The sequence below is a fragment of the Urocitellus parryii genome, chromosome 2 (genome assembly GCF_045843805.1).
Source record: "Urocitellus parryii isolate mUroPar1 chromosome 2, mUroPar1.hap1, whole genome shotgun sequence".
Classification (NCBI taxonomy): Eukaryota; Metazoa; Chordata; class Mammalia; order Rodentia; family Sciuridae; genus Urocitellus; species Urocitellus parryii.
In genome coordinates this window covers 162,001,652-162,016,113 of record NC_135532.1, presented here as the reverse complement: position 1 = coordinate 162,016,113, position 14,462 = coordinate 162,001,652, and the positions used below count along the sequence as shown (strand labels likewise).

At 36.3% G+C, this 14,462-nt stretch overlaps 1 protein-coding gene across 5 annotated transcripts in view; it reads left to right on the top strand.

Moving 5' to 3' along the window:
- The first annotated feature begins 4,786 nt into the window (after positions 1-4,786).
- Spice1 (spindle and centriole associated protein 1) overlaps positions 4,787-14,462 on the top strand; it is a 76,584-nt gene continuing 66,908 nt past the window's right edge. For 2 of the 5 annotated variants that reach the window (XM_077794596.1, XM_077794579.1), the window contains exons 1-3: positions 4,787-4,873; positions 11,643-11,741; positions 13,935-13,982. In XM_077794596.1, the coding sequence (XP_077650722.1) occupies positions 11,643-11,741; positions 13,935-13,982 (147 nt within the window). In that variant the 5' untranslated portion in view covers positions 4,787-4,873. Of the gene's footprint in view, positions 4,878-4,899; positions 4,949-11,642; positions 11,742-13,934; positions 13,983-14,462 lie in introns of those variants that run through there. The other 3 variants (XM_077794587.1, XM_077794582.1, XM_077794592.1) reach the window with 3 other exon arrangements.

Genomic DNA, 14,462 nt, shown 5'->3' with positions numbered 1-14,462 from the left:
AACAAGACCCATTTGTTCACAATGGATCCTTTCAGTATATTTTTAAATTCAATTTGGAAAATTTTGCTAAGTTTTTTTTTTTTTTGCAGTTATCTTCATGAAGAATATTGGTTTGTAGTTCTCTTTTCTTATAATACTTCCTTCTGTTTTAGACCATGGGGTAGTACAAGCCTCATTGAAGGACTTAGGAAATATCCCCTTCTTCTTAGTTTTTCATTATACAAAATTGTTAATATTTCTTCCCTAAATGTTTGGTAGAATTTGCCAGTGAAGGCTTTGGGGACTATAGCTTGCTTTGAGGGAGGGTTCTTAACTACAACTTCAATTTAAAAAATACGTACATTTTTTAGTTGTTGGTGAACTTTTATTTTATTCATTTACTTGTAGTGCTGAGAAGTGAACCCAGTACCTCACACGTGCTAGGCAAATGCCCTACTGCTGAGCTACAATCCCCTGGCAACTTCAATTTTTAAAATAGATTTAAGGGTTATTCAAATGATCTACTTTTTTCTTGAGGCTTTGGCAATTCGTGCCTTTCAAGGAACTTGTCTATTTTTATCTGTGTTGCCACAAATTCAAAATATTATATAATTCTTAATTTTTTATCACAAATGGGTTTTATTTTATTATTCTTTAGGATCTATGAAGTCAGTAGTATTATTACCTTTTTCATTACTGATATTAGTAATTTATGGCTAATTTTACCCTGATGAGTTTGGATAGAGGTTTATCAATTTGATTGATCTTCCCAAAGACCTGTCTGTTGATTTTGTCCCTTGGTTTTGTTTTTCTGTTTCATTGATTTAGCTTTGATTCTAAATATTTCTTTTCTTCTGCTTTTTTGATTTTAACTTATTCTTTTTTCTAATTTCTAATGGTAGACTCAGATCTTTCTTACTTTCTAATATAGGTGTTTAGTTCTGATATATTGCATTTTCATTTTCATGTACTTTAAAATATATTCTATTTTCTGTTTTTATTTCTTGCTTGATTAGTGGCTGTTTTAGTCCATCTGCACTACTAAAACAATACAATTTAGATTGGGTAATTTATAAGTAAAAGAAGTTTATTTCTTATAGTTCTGGAGCCTGGAAGGCCTATAATCAAAGCACCAGCAGATTCAGTGTCTGGTTGCTATGTCTTCATAAGGTGGACGGGGCAACTATCGCATTTTTACATAGCAGAAGGGGTAGAAGGGCTAAAGGTCCTAATAAGCTCCCTCAAACCCTTTTATAAGGGCACCTCATAAAAGTCTCACCCCTTAATACTATTCCATTGGTGAATAAGTTTTAAACTTATGAATTTGGGGGGACACATTCAGACTATAACAATGGCTTGTTTAGAAATATTACTTTTTCCTTCCAAATTATGGTGGCTTTTCCAAGAATAATTTGGTTATTTATTTCTTATTTAATTACATTGTGGTCAGAGTACACAGCTAGTGTGATTTGAGTCTTTTTGAATTTATTGAAACTTGTTTTGTCCAGATTATTGCCTATCTCCTAAACATTCTGCATACAATAAAGAACCTGTGTATTCTGCTGATTGTTGGAGGAATGTTCTATAAATATTAATCTGCTCAAGATGGTTGGTGTTGTTCAAGTCTTTTATAAACTTGATAGTTTTCTCTTTAACTTGTATTATAAATTAATCAGAGAAGGACGCTGGTTATAATTGTGAATTTTTCATTTCACAGTGGGGTACTATCATTTTTTGCTTCATGTATTTTGAAGCTCTGTTATTAGGTGTGTAAATGTTTGGGATTATTACATCCTTTTGATTAAATGTTTCCTTTGCCATTATGAAATGAGCTTATTTGTCTCTGGCAATATTCTTTGTTCTAAAATATACTTTGTCTATCATCAATAAAACCAGCTTTTTTGGACATATCTTTTTCTATTTTTGTCCTATATACTTACTTTTGTCTTTATCTTTAATGTATTTTTTTCCTTACATGCAGGAATTTGTAAACTCTGATCTGATAACCTTTGCCTTTGAATTAGGGTATTTAGACCATTTATGTTTAATATGATTATTAAATGCATCATCTCGAGGTTTCTTTCCATTTTCTCATCTTTGTTTATTTTTTGCTCTTTTCTGCCTGCTTTTAGAGTAATCAAATGTTTGTTTTATTATTCATTATATCTTTTTACTATACATTTTATTATTTCAACAATACATCAGGAATGGTATAATATTCCTAAAATGCATAATTCTATTTCCCTTCTCTGATCTTTATGCCATTGTTCCCCAGCTTTGTACTTTTACATATATCATATAACTCATAATACATTTTTATTATATTTTTAAACAGTCAGTAATGTTTAAAGAGATTTAAATAATAAGAAAAATAATCATATATATTTATCATAGTAGTTATCCTTTCCATTGCTCTTTATTCTTTTATAAAGTTATAAATTTCCATCCGGTATCATTTTCCTAATGTTTGAAGTATCTCTCCCTTTAACATTTCTCATAATGAGAATCTACTAGTAATAAATTCTACCAATTTCTATGTGTGGAAACATTTTATTTCATTGTTTTTTAAGATATATTTTTGCCAAAAAAGACTTATAAGTTGAAAGTTTGTATTTAAGCTATATTGTCTTCTTGCTTGCTTTGTTCTAATAAGAAACTGATATTATCCTTATTTTTGTTCTTTTGTACATGTCTTTTTTTACCTTTAGCTGCTTTTAAGATTTTTTTTTCTTATCACTGGTTCTGAGCAATTTGATTATGATGAACCTTAATGTAGTTTTCATTATGTTTCCCGGGCTCATGTTTCATTGAACTTCTGAAGATGAAAGTAAAGATGAAGTCTGTGAGTAAAGATGCTGATAGGAGGATTAAAGTAGTGATGAGAGCTTATTGAAATTCTGATTAATTCAGTGTTACTAATGAAATAGATCATTGGCTGAGATTCAGGATAGAAGAAAAGATGTTGAATATGAGAAAAAGTATAAAATTGTCATAAAGGAGGGTAGAAGAATGGAGGAACAGGGAACTTGAATAAGATTTTCAAGCATCTTTAAAGACCCACTTAAAGTTAGTGATCTTGAATTTAAAACCAGCATTGGTTTTTCTTCTATCAGGTTCAGCTGCAAGAGTGCAACACTTAGTAAGTACAAAGTTGGGATGTCCAGTATTGGCGAGTTGCCCAAGTGATTATGAAGCCAGATTTAAAATTAGGTAGTCAGTGTAGTTAGGTAAATCGGGTCTAACATCGAGTGAAATCTAAAATGGAGGCCATGCTGGGAATGACTCAGGGAAAACACGACAATTCATGGAATGTTAATGAAGTTCCAAAAAGGCCCTAGGCCAAAGTCCACCTGGAAGAAGTATTAACCAACAGCCTCAACAGATTTGGAGATAGCCCATCCCAGAGAAGTGATAATCCCATCCCAAAAGGTGATAATTATGTCCACCTGTGTCCCACCCCTCGGGCGAGCTCTCCAACCTACATTCCATCACCAAACCTATAAAAGGGGAACACATTTGCCCGCTAACTGGATTCCACCTCTTGGGTCCCCTTCTTCCTCCGGGAGAAGTCTTTTCTGCTGTCCTTTAATAAACTAATTTCTACTCTGACCTTGCCTTGGCGTGTGCTTTTTTGGTGTTATTCTTCAACATTGGGGAAGCAAGAACTAGTCACCTGTCAACAGCGGTAACAATTACAGCATCTCAGAGATGGGCAGACATTGAGAATATAAGCAAGGGCATGATTATATTGATTGGCCATAAAATATATCTATATCAAACTTCCTTAATCAGAGTGGAAACTATTAGAAGACAGTTCCTTACATTGAATATACATTGGTTGATCCAGTGTTTATTGGATGTATATATGTTTCTTAATAGTAGAAAGGGGGCTAAAGGAAGTTGTATCAGAGCCAATTAACAGTTTTTGAATGAAGTGTTATGTGTACAGTTCTGCCTGTCCTGGCTCCTGGGCAGCCTCCCCTTAATACCAACCACTCACTGTGCTCTCAACTCTAGATACACTGGACTTCTTCCTAACCCTTGCCATACACCTTTGTATATGCAGTTGCCTCTGCAGAAATGCTCTTCCATTACCTGGTAACTATTCATTTTTGCATCTAGGCTTTCCTGAGATATTCAACTATTCCTATAATAAACTCAGTATTTAGTTAGTATACTTCATTCTTAGTACTCATCACCGTTTTACTCTTACATTCGTGTCTTTGCTAGCTTTCTGCTACTATGCTTAAGCTTCCTGAGGACAGAGACTTGTTTATTTTTAGTTCCCACTGAAACTAGCATACTCTCTGGTAGATAGGTAAGTGGAAATAAACATTTTAAAATAGAGGGGAAAGCAAATAAGTGCCATATGCGAAGCCTAATGTCTCTCTTTTTCTTTTGTACCGGGAATTGAACTCAGAAGCACTCATCCTAACCCTATTTTGTATCTTATTTAGAGACAGGGTCTCACTGACTTGTTCAGAGCCTCACTTTTGCTGAGGCTGGTTTCGAACTGGCGATCTTCCACAGCCTCAGCCTCCCATCCCGTCAGGATTACAGACGCGCGCCACCGCGCCCCGCACGTCTGTCGTTCTTTTGGAGAATTCTGAAGGCCCTGACTAACACTACTTGCCTGTCTTTCAATGCTTTGCGGTGAATGCCACAGAGAGCTCACTGGCTGAAAAGAGGCATTAAGAACCTGGTCCCAGAGCAGAGTCAGGTTCTGGGAAGCGCAGGCGCACTGAGCTCGCCGGATATGCGCAGAGGCGTGGGGCAGGGCTCTGGTAACCCAGGCAACAGCCCGGAAGCCGCGGGCTGCATTGACCTGTGGCGCGCTCCGCGGTTCCTGAGCCTGAAGTTTTAGTCGCGGTGGAGGCAGTCGGAAAGCAGTAAGGCAGGTTAAGATGCGGGGAGGAGGTCTGCAGCCCCCCAGGCCCTTCAAGCCGCAGGGACCCGGACTACGGACAGGGTGGGGAGAACCGAAATGGTGTCTCTTTCTGTCCCCCTGGTCCGGGATCCTTACTACAGTAGGCCCGACGACACTCTGTGTGGTTTGACTGTGTGTGTTTCTGTGTTTCTGTTTAGCGTTTAGTGCGCTCTCGGCGCACCTAAGTGTGCGCATGCACACTGCTTTTGGGCACTTTTGCAGCGAGCTGAAAATTGAGGGTACTCGATTGTGTCTTTCAAAGGGTTTACGGTCCAGCAGGTGAGGAGACGAGCTACCTTGGGGTACTTTGGGACAGGGAGGATCATTTCGATTGATGGGTGTTCAGAGGGATTTCTGAGAAGGGCCCTCGAATGTTTTGAGGAGGCGAGGAGGAGAAAACCCGGTAGGGAATGGAGTGAGCTTCTCAGGGGTGTGCCAGGCACAGAAAAAAGAATGGAACTATGTGTAAAGGTGAGAGCTTGGTTTTGGGATGTGTGGGAGATGTGAGGAAAAAACTGAAAGGTCAGTCGGGTCACATGGAGGGGGAGCTCTGAAGCTGGGTTCACAAAAATGGGGCACCCTTTAGCTCTTTTAAGGAAGTGAGTAAAGGACTGAGATCTATACTCTATTCATGTTATCTAGGTAGGGTTAATGAAAGGGTTTGGAAAGAGACCTTATTTCCCATATAAGTCGAAGTGTATTTGCTAAAATTCTGTTCTAACTCCCTGCTTAAAGTTCTTCAGTGGTTTTTTGTGTGTTCAAATTGCCCTGTCTCCAAGGCCATGATCTGCCCCCTCTGCCTTTCTTTCTAGGCTCTTCAGCCTACGGCTCTCTCAAATCTTTGTTAAATGAAACTCATCAAGCTTTTGAAGTGCCTTCTCCCCTGCCTGGAACATCCCCTTCACCCCTTCTAACTTATTCATGCTTTAGCTCTCAGATTAAACTTTTTGGGTGAGTAGGGAGAGGAAGCACCCTTTTCTCATTGTGTAGAGTAAGTTAGGTATTTCCATGGCACATGGAATTTACTTCCCTCGTTGCTTTTTATTATAGTGACTTGTTTAATTGTGGTCCTCTGAAAAATTCTTGTGAGGGCACAGATGATTCCACTTTCTTGCTGTATCAGGTGCCTGGCTCTTAGCAAGCTCTTTTAAAATATTTGTTGAACTATTAGGTGGATAATGAAGTGAATGAATGATTGAGTGAAAGGAAAACAAAAGAAATGATGAGAACCTGGAAAAAATGTTCCTAAGAAATAGAAAAGAATGGATAGGTGGGAGACATATCTTAGGTAAAGAATTAATAGGCTCTGGTATCTGAGTGACTTAAGAGACAAGAAGGCTGTGATGCTAACTAAGGTTTTAAACTGGAACAACTAGAAGGATTACAATTCTGTAAGTTCAGATTAATTCAGCAGGCATTTACTGAGCACCCAATTATATATCAAGAACTAGAGGTTGAAGGGAATATGGATGATGAGCTGCATTTTGTATACTGTCTTTGAGATATTTGGGAGATATTGTACAGTGGCAGTTAGAAATAAACATTTAGTATTTTTAGGAAAGGTATGAATTTTTGATTTGGTACTCAGTTCAGCAGTTTGTGTGCCCATGGTATTCACAGCTTTGTTTAAGGGATTTGGTGAGATCCCTGAGGGAAGATGTGAATATCCCTTGGTGATCTAAAAAGTAAGCTCTATAAGAACTGATATCATATTAGACATTTCAGTATTTTATCTCCAGTGCCCAGCCAGAACATGGTATATAATCTACTTCCCCAAACAATTATTGGATTTAATGGAAAGGTAATAGGGCTGGGGAAGAACTGGGTAGAGTCCTTGCTTAAGATGTATGTGAGGAGGAGTCAGAATATTCTGTGAGGGAGGGGGAAAAAAAAACAGGAGAAAGAATGTCATGGAACCCAATGGAGGAAAAGGCTTCTAAGAGTTGAGAGTCTGCACTGAAGGAAAGTGCCTGAGAAATAAGAAGGAACCAGTAATTTTAGTAATTGGAAAGTTGGTAGTATTTCAGATTTTCCAAAGATAGGCCTGGATTTTCTGGGCTGTACTAATTTTATTTGATTTCTTAGCACAGTAAACCATCAGAATACCTCTGTCCTCACGTATTAGCAGTAAATAAAATGCATTCTTTTTTTTAATATTTATTTTTTAGTTTTAGGTGGACACAATATCTTTTTTTTTAAATTTTATTTTTTATGTGGTGCTAAGAATCGAACCCAGTGCCTCATGCATGCTAGGCAAGCGTGCTAACACTTGAGCCATATCCCCAGCTAAATATTGCATTCTTATGATCTTTGGTTTCTATAAGTGGCACAAAATTTCTTTGTTAAACCACAAAATCTGATCCTTTCTTGAGAAAAATATCATCACCATTATTGGTGATATTCAAGAGAACATTTTTCAGTGCAAAGATGGGATCAGAGTTCTTATGTTAGCAGAAACTTGAGGTATAATTATGTTAGTAAATAGGTGTTAAAATTTGCCTCTTTAGGAACTTTGTTGGCAAAGGGAAGGCCAGAGATAGTTAGCTGCGTAATTACTTAATCTTAGTGATCTTACAGGGCTTATTTAGAGTCAGCCGGTTGCTAGTTTACTATTTAACAAATTACCACAATTTAGTGATTTAAAACAATTACACACTATTGTCTTCATCTCTTTTCTGATGCATTAAATGTGAGACTGGGCAATTTATTAAGAAAAGTTTTATTTAGCTCATAGTTCTGGAGTCTGAGAAATCCAAGATCAGGTAGCTACATCTGGTATAGATCTCATGTTGCGTCATAACATGGTCAGAAGAGGCAAAACAAGAGGGCAGCCACTTTTTATAAACAGCCCACTCTCTGGATACCCAATCCAGTTCCAAGAGAATTAAGCCAGTCCTCAGAAAGGCATCAGTCTCGTTTAATGACCCAATCATCTCTTAAAAGCCCAACTTTGCAACACTGCCACAAAGGCAATCCAATTTTAACATGAGTTTCAGAAGGGGCGAACCATATTCAAACTCTGACATTGTCTCAGTTTCCATAGGTTATGACTTTAGACAAGCTTAGCTGAGTCCTGTGCTTAGGGTCTCACAAAGCTGTAAGAAAGATGTTGGCCAATCAGCGTTGGCATCTGGAGGCTCAACTTGGTAAACTCCACTTCCAGACTCACTGAGGTTGTTGGCAGAATTAATTTCCTTTAGATGTTTGTATCACTGAGCCTCCCCTATGCTGCCCTCAGCTTCTTACTGAGTACTGCCCTCAGATCCTCAAAGCTGCTTGAGTTCTGTGCCATGGGCCTTTTCCACAGTCAAAATGTGGCATTTTGCTTCTTCAAGGCCAGTAGGAGAGCATCTTTTGCTATGGTCATATCTAAGACTATGTTGTGTAACATAATGCAATCACAAGTCATAGTTCCTGCCCAAACATAAGGGAGAGTTATACAAGGGTGGGACTCATTAGAGGTCATTCACAACTAGCTTTACTAGGCTGAATTACTAAGTGAAAATATGAAAACAGATGCATACCTTTTTTTTATCACTGTGTCACATGAATATGGTTTTATTGAATAACATTTTCTTGTGTTAAAATTGGCAACTTTTCACATTCATGCTAATACTTAGGTATTTGATCATGTCCTTATATTAATTTTCATATATTTTTGCTTAAATTTTTTGTTTGGATGCATTGTATTTTCTATCACAAATCATTATTAGTGTACAAATAGCATGATAAAAGACTTCTTAAATTTTTGTTGTTATATCAGGGCTTCCTCTATGAAAAGAAGCAAATATATGGGCTTTTTGACAACTGGTTTTGACTATTCAGAAGCCCTTGCGTCCTTCAGATTCATGACTGTTTTTCATAATTGAGGCTGGTGGAATTTTACTGTCTAAATAAGAGTAATACTTTAAATATTAAAACTTCAAATAAAAATTCCTCCTATTTTAAAGAGTAACATAGATTCATTGTAGAAAATTTGGAAAATATGAACTCAAGCACAGTTAACCCAGTTTTATCAGTTTACTAGCTTATACTTTACAATCAGTAAGATCTGGTTTTGAGTGTTTTCTGCTCTTCTTATTATTTTTGAGACTTTGAGCAATTAACTTATACTCTCTAAGCCTTGTTTTTCTCATTTGGGAAAGGAATTAATGATTGTTTTTACTGACATCATTATTGACAGCTGAGCAGGACTTAGTCTACCAGGCAGGGATTCTAAACACCTTGCATATTGAATTAGTTCCATTTTAGAGTTAGTGGTAAAACCCAGTGTGTACCCAGTCTGTATCCAGATTGTTCTCTTCCATATTTTTTCTCAAGACAATACATGCCTCCTAGAGTTGTGGGATTAAATGTGATGCTTTTAGCACACAGAATAGTTTTATTAATAATGCATATAAGCATCATTGAGGATATACTATACACAAACTTCTGTATTCTATTCATATAGATTTATTGACATTACAATTCCCCTTTGCTTCTGCAGACTAAATTAGAAATCTAAGTGGTTAAAGATCTAGGTGGTTAAAATACACTAGGTTAGGTTCCTTTTATCCAGCAACTATTATATTTTCCTATATTTTTTTAGATAACACCTTTATTTAGAGATAATTAGTAATCACAAAAAAATTTAAAGAATACAATTTAGAAGGTTTTAATATATTCACAGAGTTGTACAAGCATCACCACTATTCCATAACATTTTAGTCATCCCACAAAGAGACCCTTTGCTCATTAGCAGTAGCTTTCTCTTCTCTCCTCCCTCCAGACCTAAGCAACTACTTATCTACTTTGTACGTCAGTGGATTTGCCCATTCTGGACATCGATAAATGTTCTTATACAATATGTGGTCTTTTGTGTTCAGCTGTTCTTATAGTGTAGTTTTCAAGGTGTATCCATGTTGTAGGATATATCAGTACTTAAATTCCTTATTATTGCCAAATAATGTTCCATTTTATGGATATATCACATTTAATTATACATTTATCAATTGGTAATTATTTAGGATGTTTCCACTTTTTGTCTATTAAAAATAATACAGCTATGTATAAGTTTTTGTGTGACCATATGCTTTTAAATCTCTTGGGTATATACTTAGGAATAGAATTGTTGGGTCATGTGGTAGCTACTTTTTAACTGTTTGATGCATTACCAAACTGTTTTCCTGAGTGCCCATATCATTTTACATTCCCATCAGTAAACATATGAGAATTCCAATTTCTCCACACCTGTCACTGCTTATTGTTTTTTATTATAGCAATCCTAATGGTGTGAGATGATATCTCATTGTGATTTTCATTGGTACTTCCCTAGGGATTGCTTAAATTGAGCCGCTTTTCAGGTGCTTATTGGCCTTCTGTAGTATCTTTTTTGGAGAAATGTCTATTCAAGTCCTATGCCCATTTTAAATTGTTTTTAAATTTTTTTTTGTAGTGGAGTTATAAGAATTCTTGATATATTTTGAATATACATCCTTTATCAGTGTTATAGTTTGGATCTTAAATGTCCTGCAAAGGTCCATTTGCTAAAGGCTTTGTTACCAGCCAGTGGTGCTGTTGGGAGGTGGTGGAACCTTTAGAGGGTATTACTTAGTAGAAGGAAGTTAGGTAATTGTTGGGGAGAGGGTGTTTATTTGAAGGGGATGTTGAGACTATCCCATCTTATCTCTCTCTCTCTCTTTTTTTTTTTTGTCCTGGCTGCTGTGTGGTGAGCAGCCTCTCTACTATTTGTTCCTGCCATGGTATTGTTCCTCACAGGTCCAAAGCAACAGGGCCAAGTGACCATGGACTGAAACCTCTCAAACCATGAGCCAAAGTAAACCTTTTGCTTTATTAAATTGATTATTCTAAGTGTTTTTCACAGCAGCAGAAAGCTAACACAATCGGATACAATAATTTGCAAATATTTTCTCCATTCTGTCGTTTGTCTTTTTACTTTACTTTCTTAAAGATTTGTGCCTTTGTGCATAAAATTTTAAATTTTGATGCTGTCTAATTTGTTTTTTTTAGTTGCTTATACTTTTAGTGCCATAGCTAAGAAACCATTGCTTAACTCGAGTTCCACAAATATTTATGCTTATGATTTATTTTTTTAATATTTATTTTTTAGTTTTAGGTGGACACAATATCTTTATTTTTATGTGGTGCTGAGAATCAAACCCAGTGCCTCATGCATGCTAGGCAAGCGTGCTACCACTTGAGCCACATCCCTTATGATTTCTTAGAGTTTTATAGTTTTAGCTTTTACATTTAAATGTGATTCATTTTAAACTAAAATTTTTTATGATATGAAGTAGTGGGATAGCTTATTCTTTTTTATATGAATATTCAGGTGTCCCAACACTATTTATTGAAAAGATTATTCATTCCCCATTGAATTGTCCTGGCACTCTTATTGGAAAATAAACTGACAATGAATGTAAGTTTGTTTTGGACTTTTAGTTCTATTCTATATCTTTTAAAGTGATATTTATGTCTCTGCTACTTACTGTGAACATTACAGTTGGATAACTCTGTTCCTTAGTTTTCTCTCTATAAAATAAGTAATAAACAATTAAGTACTTCATGGAGTTACTGTGAGGATTAAAGAAGATACTATGTGTAAGATACTATACTTAGTATAGTATCTGGCTTATAAGAAACAATATGTGATAGCTGATGCCAATATTACTACTGTTACAATTATCATCATCATCACCATCATCATGCATTTAAAAACATTTGATATTATTCCTAGATGTCATTGGTCAGAGTGAACCGTTACTGTCCCCGGGGAAGTGGAAGAAAAACACTGAAAGTGAAGAAGAAGAAACCTTCAGTGAAGCAAGAATGGGATGTAAGTCTAGGTGGGATAATAAATAATATAATGTTACTCTGGAGGAATAGACACAATGACAAGGGTCTAGCCTCTCAGAACCGTGTTTTGAATGGTGCTCAGTATTTAATATGGTAGAAGAAGTTTCTAGGCCTGTTGTATCCTTGATTTTAGAGGAAAAAGCAAAATTCTTTGGGATACTCATGTCCAAGCTCTTTTAAAGACTTATAATTTTCACGAGGCATAAAGTACTTTTTAAAAAAGTCCCTTCTCCTCCACTTTGAGAACTCATTGCTCTAAGGCAACTCTGATTAACCTGTGTCACTGAAGTCTATGAATTTTTTAAAATTTTGGTACTTTTTTTAGATTAGCCTTTAATCACCAGTGATACCATAATTATGTGGATGGCACTTTGGACTGAAAACGTGAGTGAACCTGGCTCTCTTACCCCTTGATTTATTTGTTGCATACCCAGAGGGTAGTCAGATTCAGTACAAGATTCTCTTAAGTACCTGGAACATATATGAATCCTGGCTTCTAATCTGAGTATTACCTGGTATTATCTTTTGCAGCTTGATACTTACGTATGGACATTATACTTTAGGTGCCTTTACTTTCCATTGTTGAGAGTAACTAGTCAGAGACTAGTTTGGATCTCAGGGATTTTATTTTGGACTTAGAATATTCTGGATAACACTGACTGCCTTAGTCAGATATTTTGGGCAGATCTGATTGGCTAATTACTTATAAGTGTTTTATAAATATTTAGCCAATACTCTCCTTCAGAGTAGTTACTTTGGGAGGTTCAGGATTTATTCATTATGTAGCTATTGGTCAAAAATTGAATCAAAACCTATCATTTGAAATTGCATCAAGAACCTTCCTTGTTTACGCTTTTGTTATCTCCAGTGCTGGAAATTTTGTTTTTTTTGGAGGTAGACTGCACTTGGAAAACAGTCATAGATCTTTTGGAGTGAATGGGGAGAGATCAAACTAATTAATAGAATTTTGGTAAGAATAGCAAAACATTTTCTGAAATGGCTTATAATTAGATTTAAAGCAATTTCAAAAGAAAATAGTTCTAAGCAATAGTAGTACTGGTAAAATGATATTTTCCCCCATGAAAGCTAATTCTAAGCATGTCACTTCTTTGTATGCCTAAATTTTACTAGGATTATTAAAAATAGTTGTACCTCTCTGCATCAATGTGTAAGGAATAACAGTTTTTGCCTTGAAAAATCCTTGATCTAAATACAAATCATGGCCAAAAAATTTAGTTTTGAATATATTGGAAATTATTTGGGTTCAGTTTTCTTAGTATATCCCACCATTTAGAAGTGAAACTCAGCCAGTGATAGTGGTACACTTCCATAATCCCAGAACCTCTGGAGGCTGAAGCAGAATGATTACAAGTTCAAGGCCAATCTGGTCAATTTAACAAGATCCTGTCTCCAAATAAAAGATAAGAAGGGGTAGGGATGGAGCCTAGTGGTAGAGTGCCTATGAATTCAATCCCCAGTACTGGGAGAAAAAAAAAAAGTAAAATTTTAAATTGTTTTTATTTTCTGCCTTGTTAAATCTGTGACAAAATGACTAATGTCATTTTGGAAAGTGCCAAATTTCAGGACTGCTATTTAGAGCTGTGCATCACATCATTCAAGGGGCTGCTATTAACATGGAATAGGATATTCATGGTACTTCCTGGAGTTGTGCAGTGAGATAACCCTGCCATGTTGGTTTAATGCCTTTTATATAGGTCACTGTTTTCATATTTTATAAGGTTATGCAATGCCTATATATTTCATCTCTTATTGTAATAATTTCTATGTTTAAGGTATTTGTGGACACTAATTGAACCTTTCTGTAGTGATCATACTTTCTATTAGAAATCTTTCCAATTGGAATTCTATAGAATACAGTTTGAAGATTACAATTTTAGTTAAATTTACTCATTTTGAATATATATTACCCTTGTTTATTCCTTGTTTTAATGTAACTGAGTACTTATTTTCTGTAAGACATCTAAAATTGGCCTGTTACTTTCTATAACACTGTAAATAATGTGTTAATTTTATATTGAGAAAACTGGTTCTTAGAAAGAAAGAATTTTTGGTATTAGCGTTTTGAATCAATTTCCAGCCATCAGAACCTAGTAAACGTTAATATTTTATAAGAAAACTTTTTTTTTTAAAGTGTCTTTTTTTTTTTTTGCAGAATACTGTGAATGATCTAACAGTTCATCGGGCAACTCCTGAAGATCTGGTAAGTTTAATATCAAAAACAAAGTCAGGGACTGATTCGCGTGACCTGCCCTTCAGCTACAGAAGGCGTGGTGCCGCAGAGAAGCGATTAATTAGCAAGCAGGGAGATAAGTGGCTGCGACTAGGTGGAATCCCGCCAGCCAAGCCCGCCCTGACCCCCGGGCTGAGTACGGGATTTCAGACGGGGAAGGAAGCAGTACAGTCCCATCCCCCACAGCGGACACTCCACCAAGGCAATCAGAGGCCACCATCTTGGAAAGCTGAAGTATCCACTGCCACTCTCCGACAGATTGCAACAACAAAACAGGAGTGTGTCACTCAGCTCATCCCCCATACATCGGTGAATTCGCATAAAATCTCTCCTAGGCTTTCCGGGGGAGGGAGTATCAGAATGAGCAAGCATAAAGACTAGGGGAAAACTAGAGACACCTGACCTTCAACTCCCCCTCCCATCAGCAGCCAAAACGAAACCTGTCTAGCC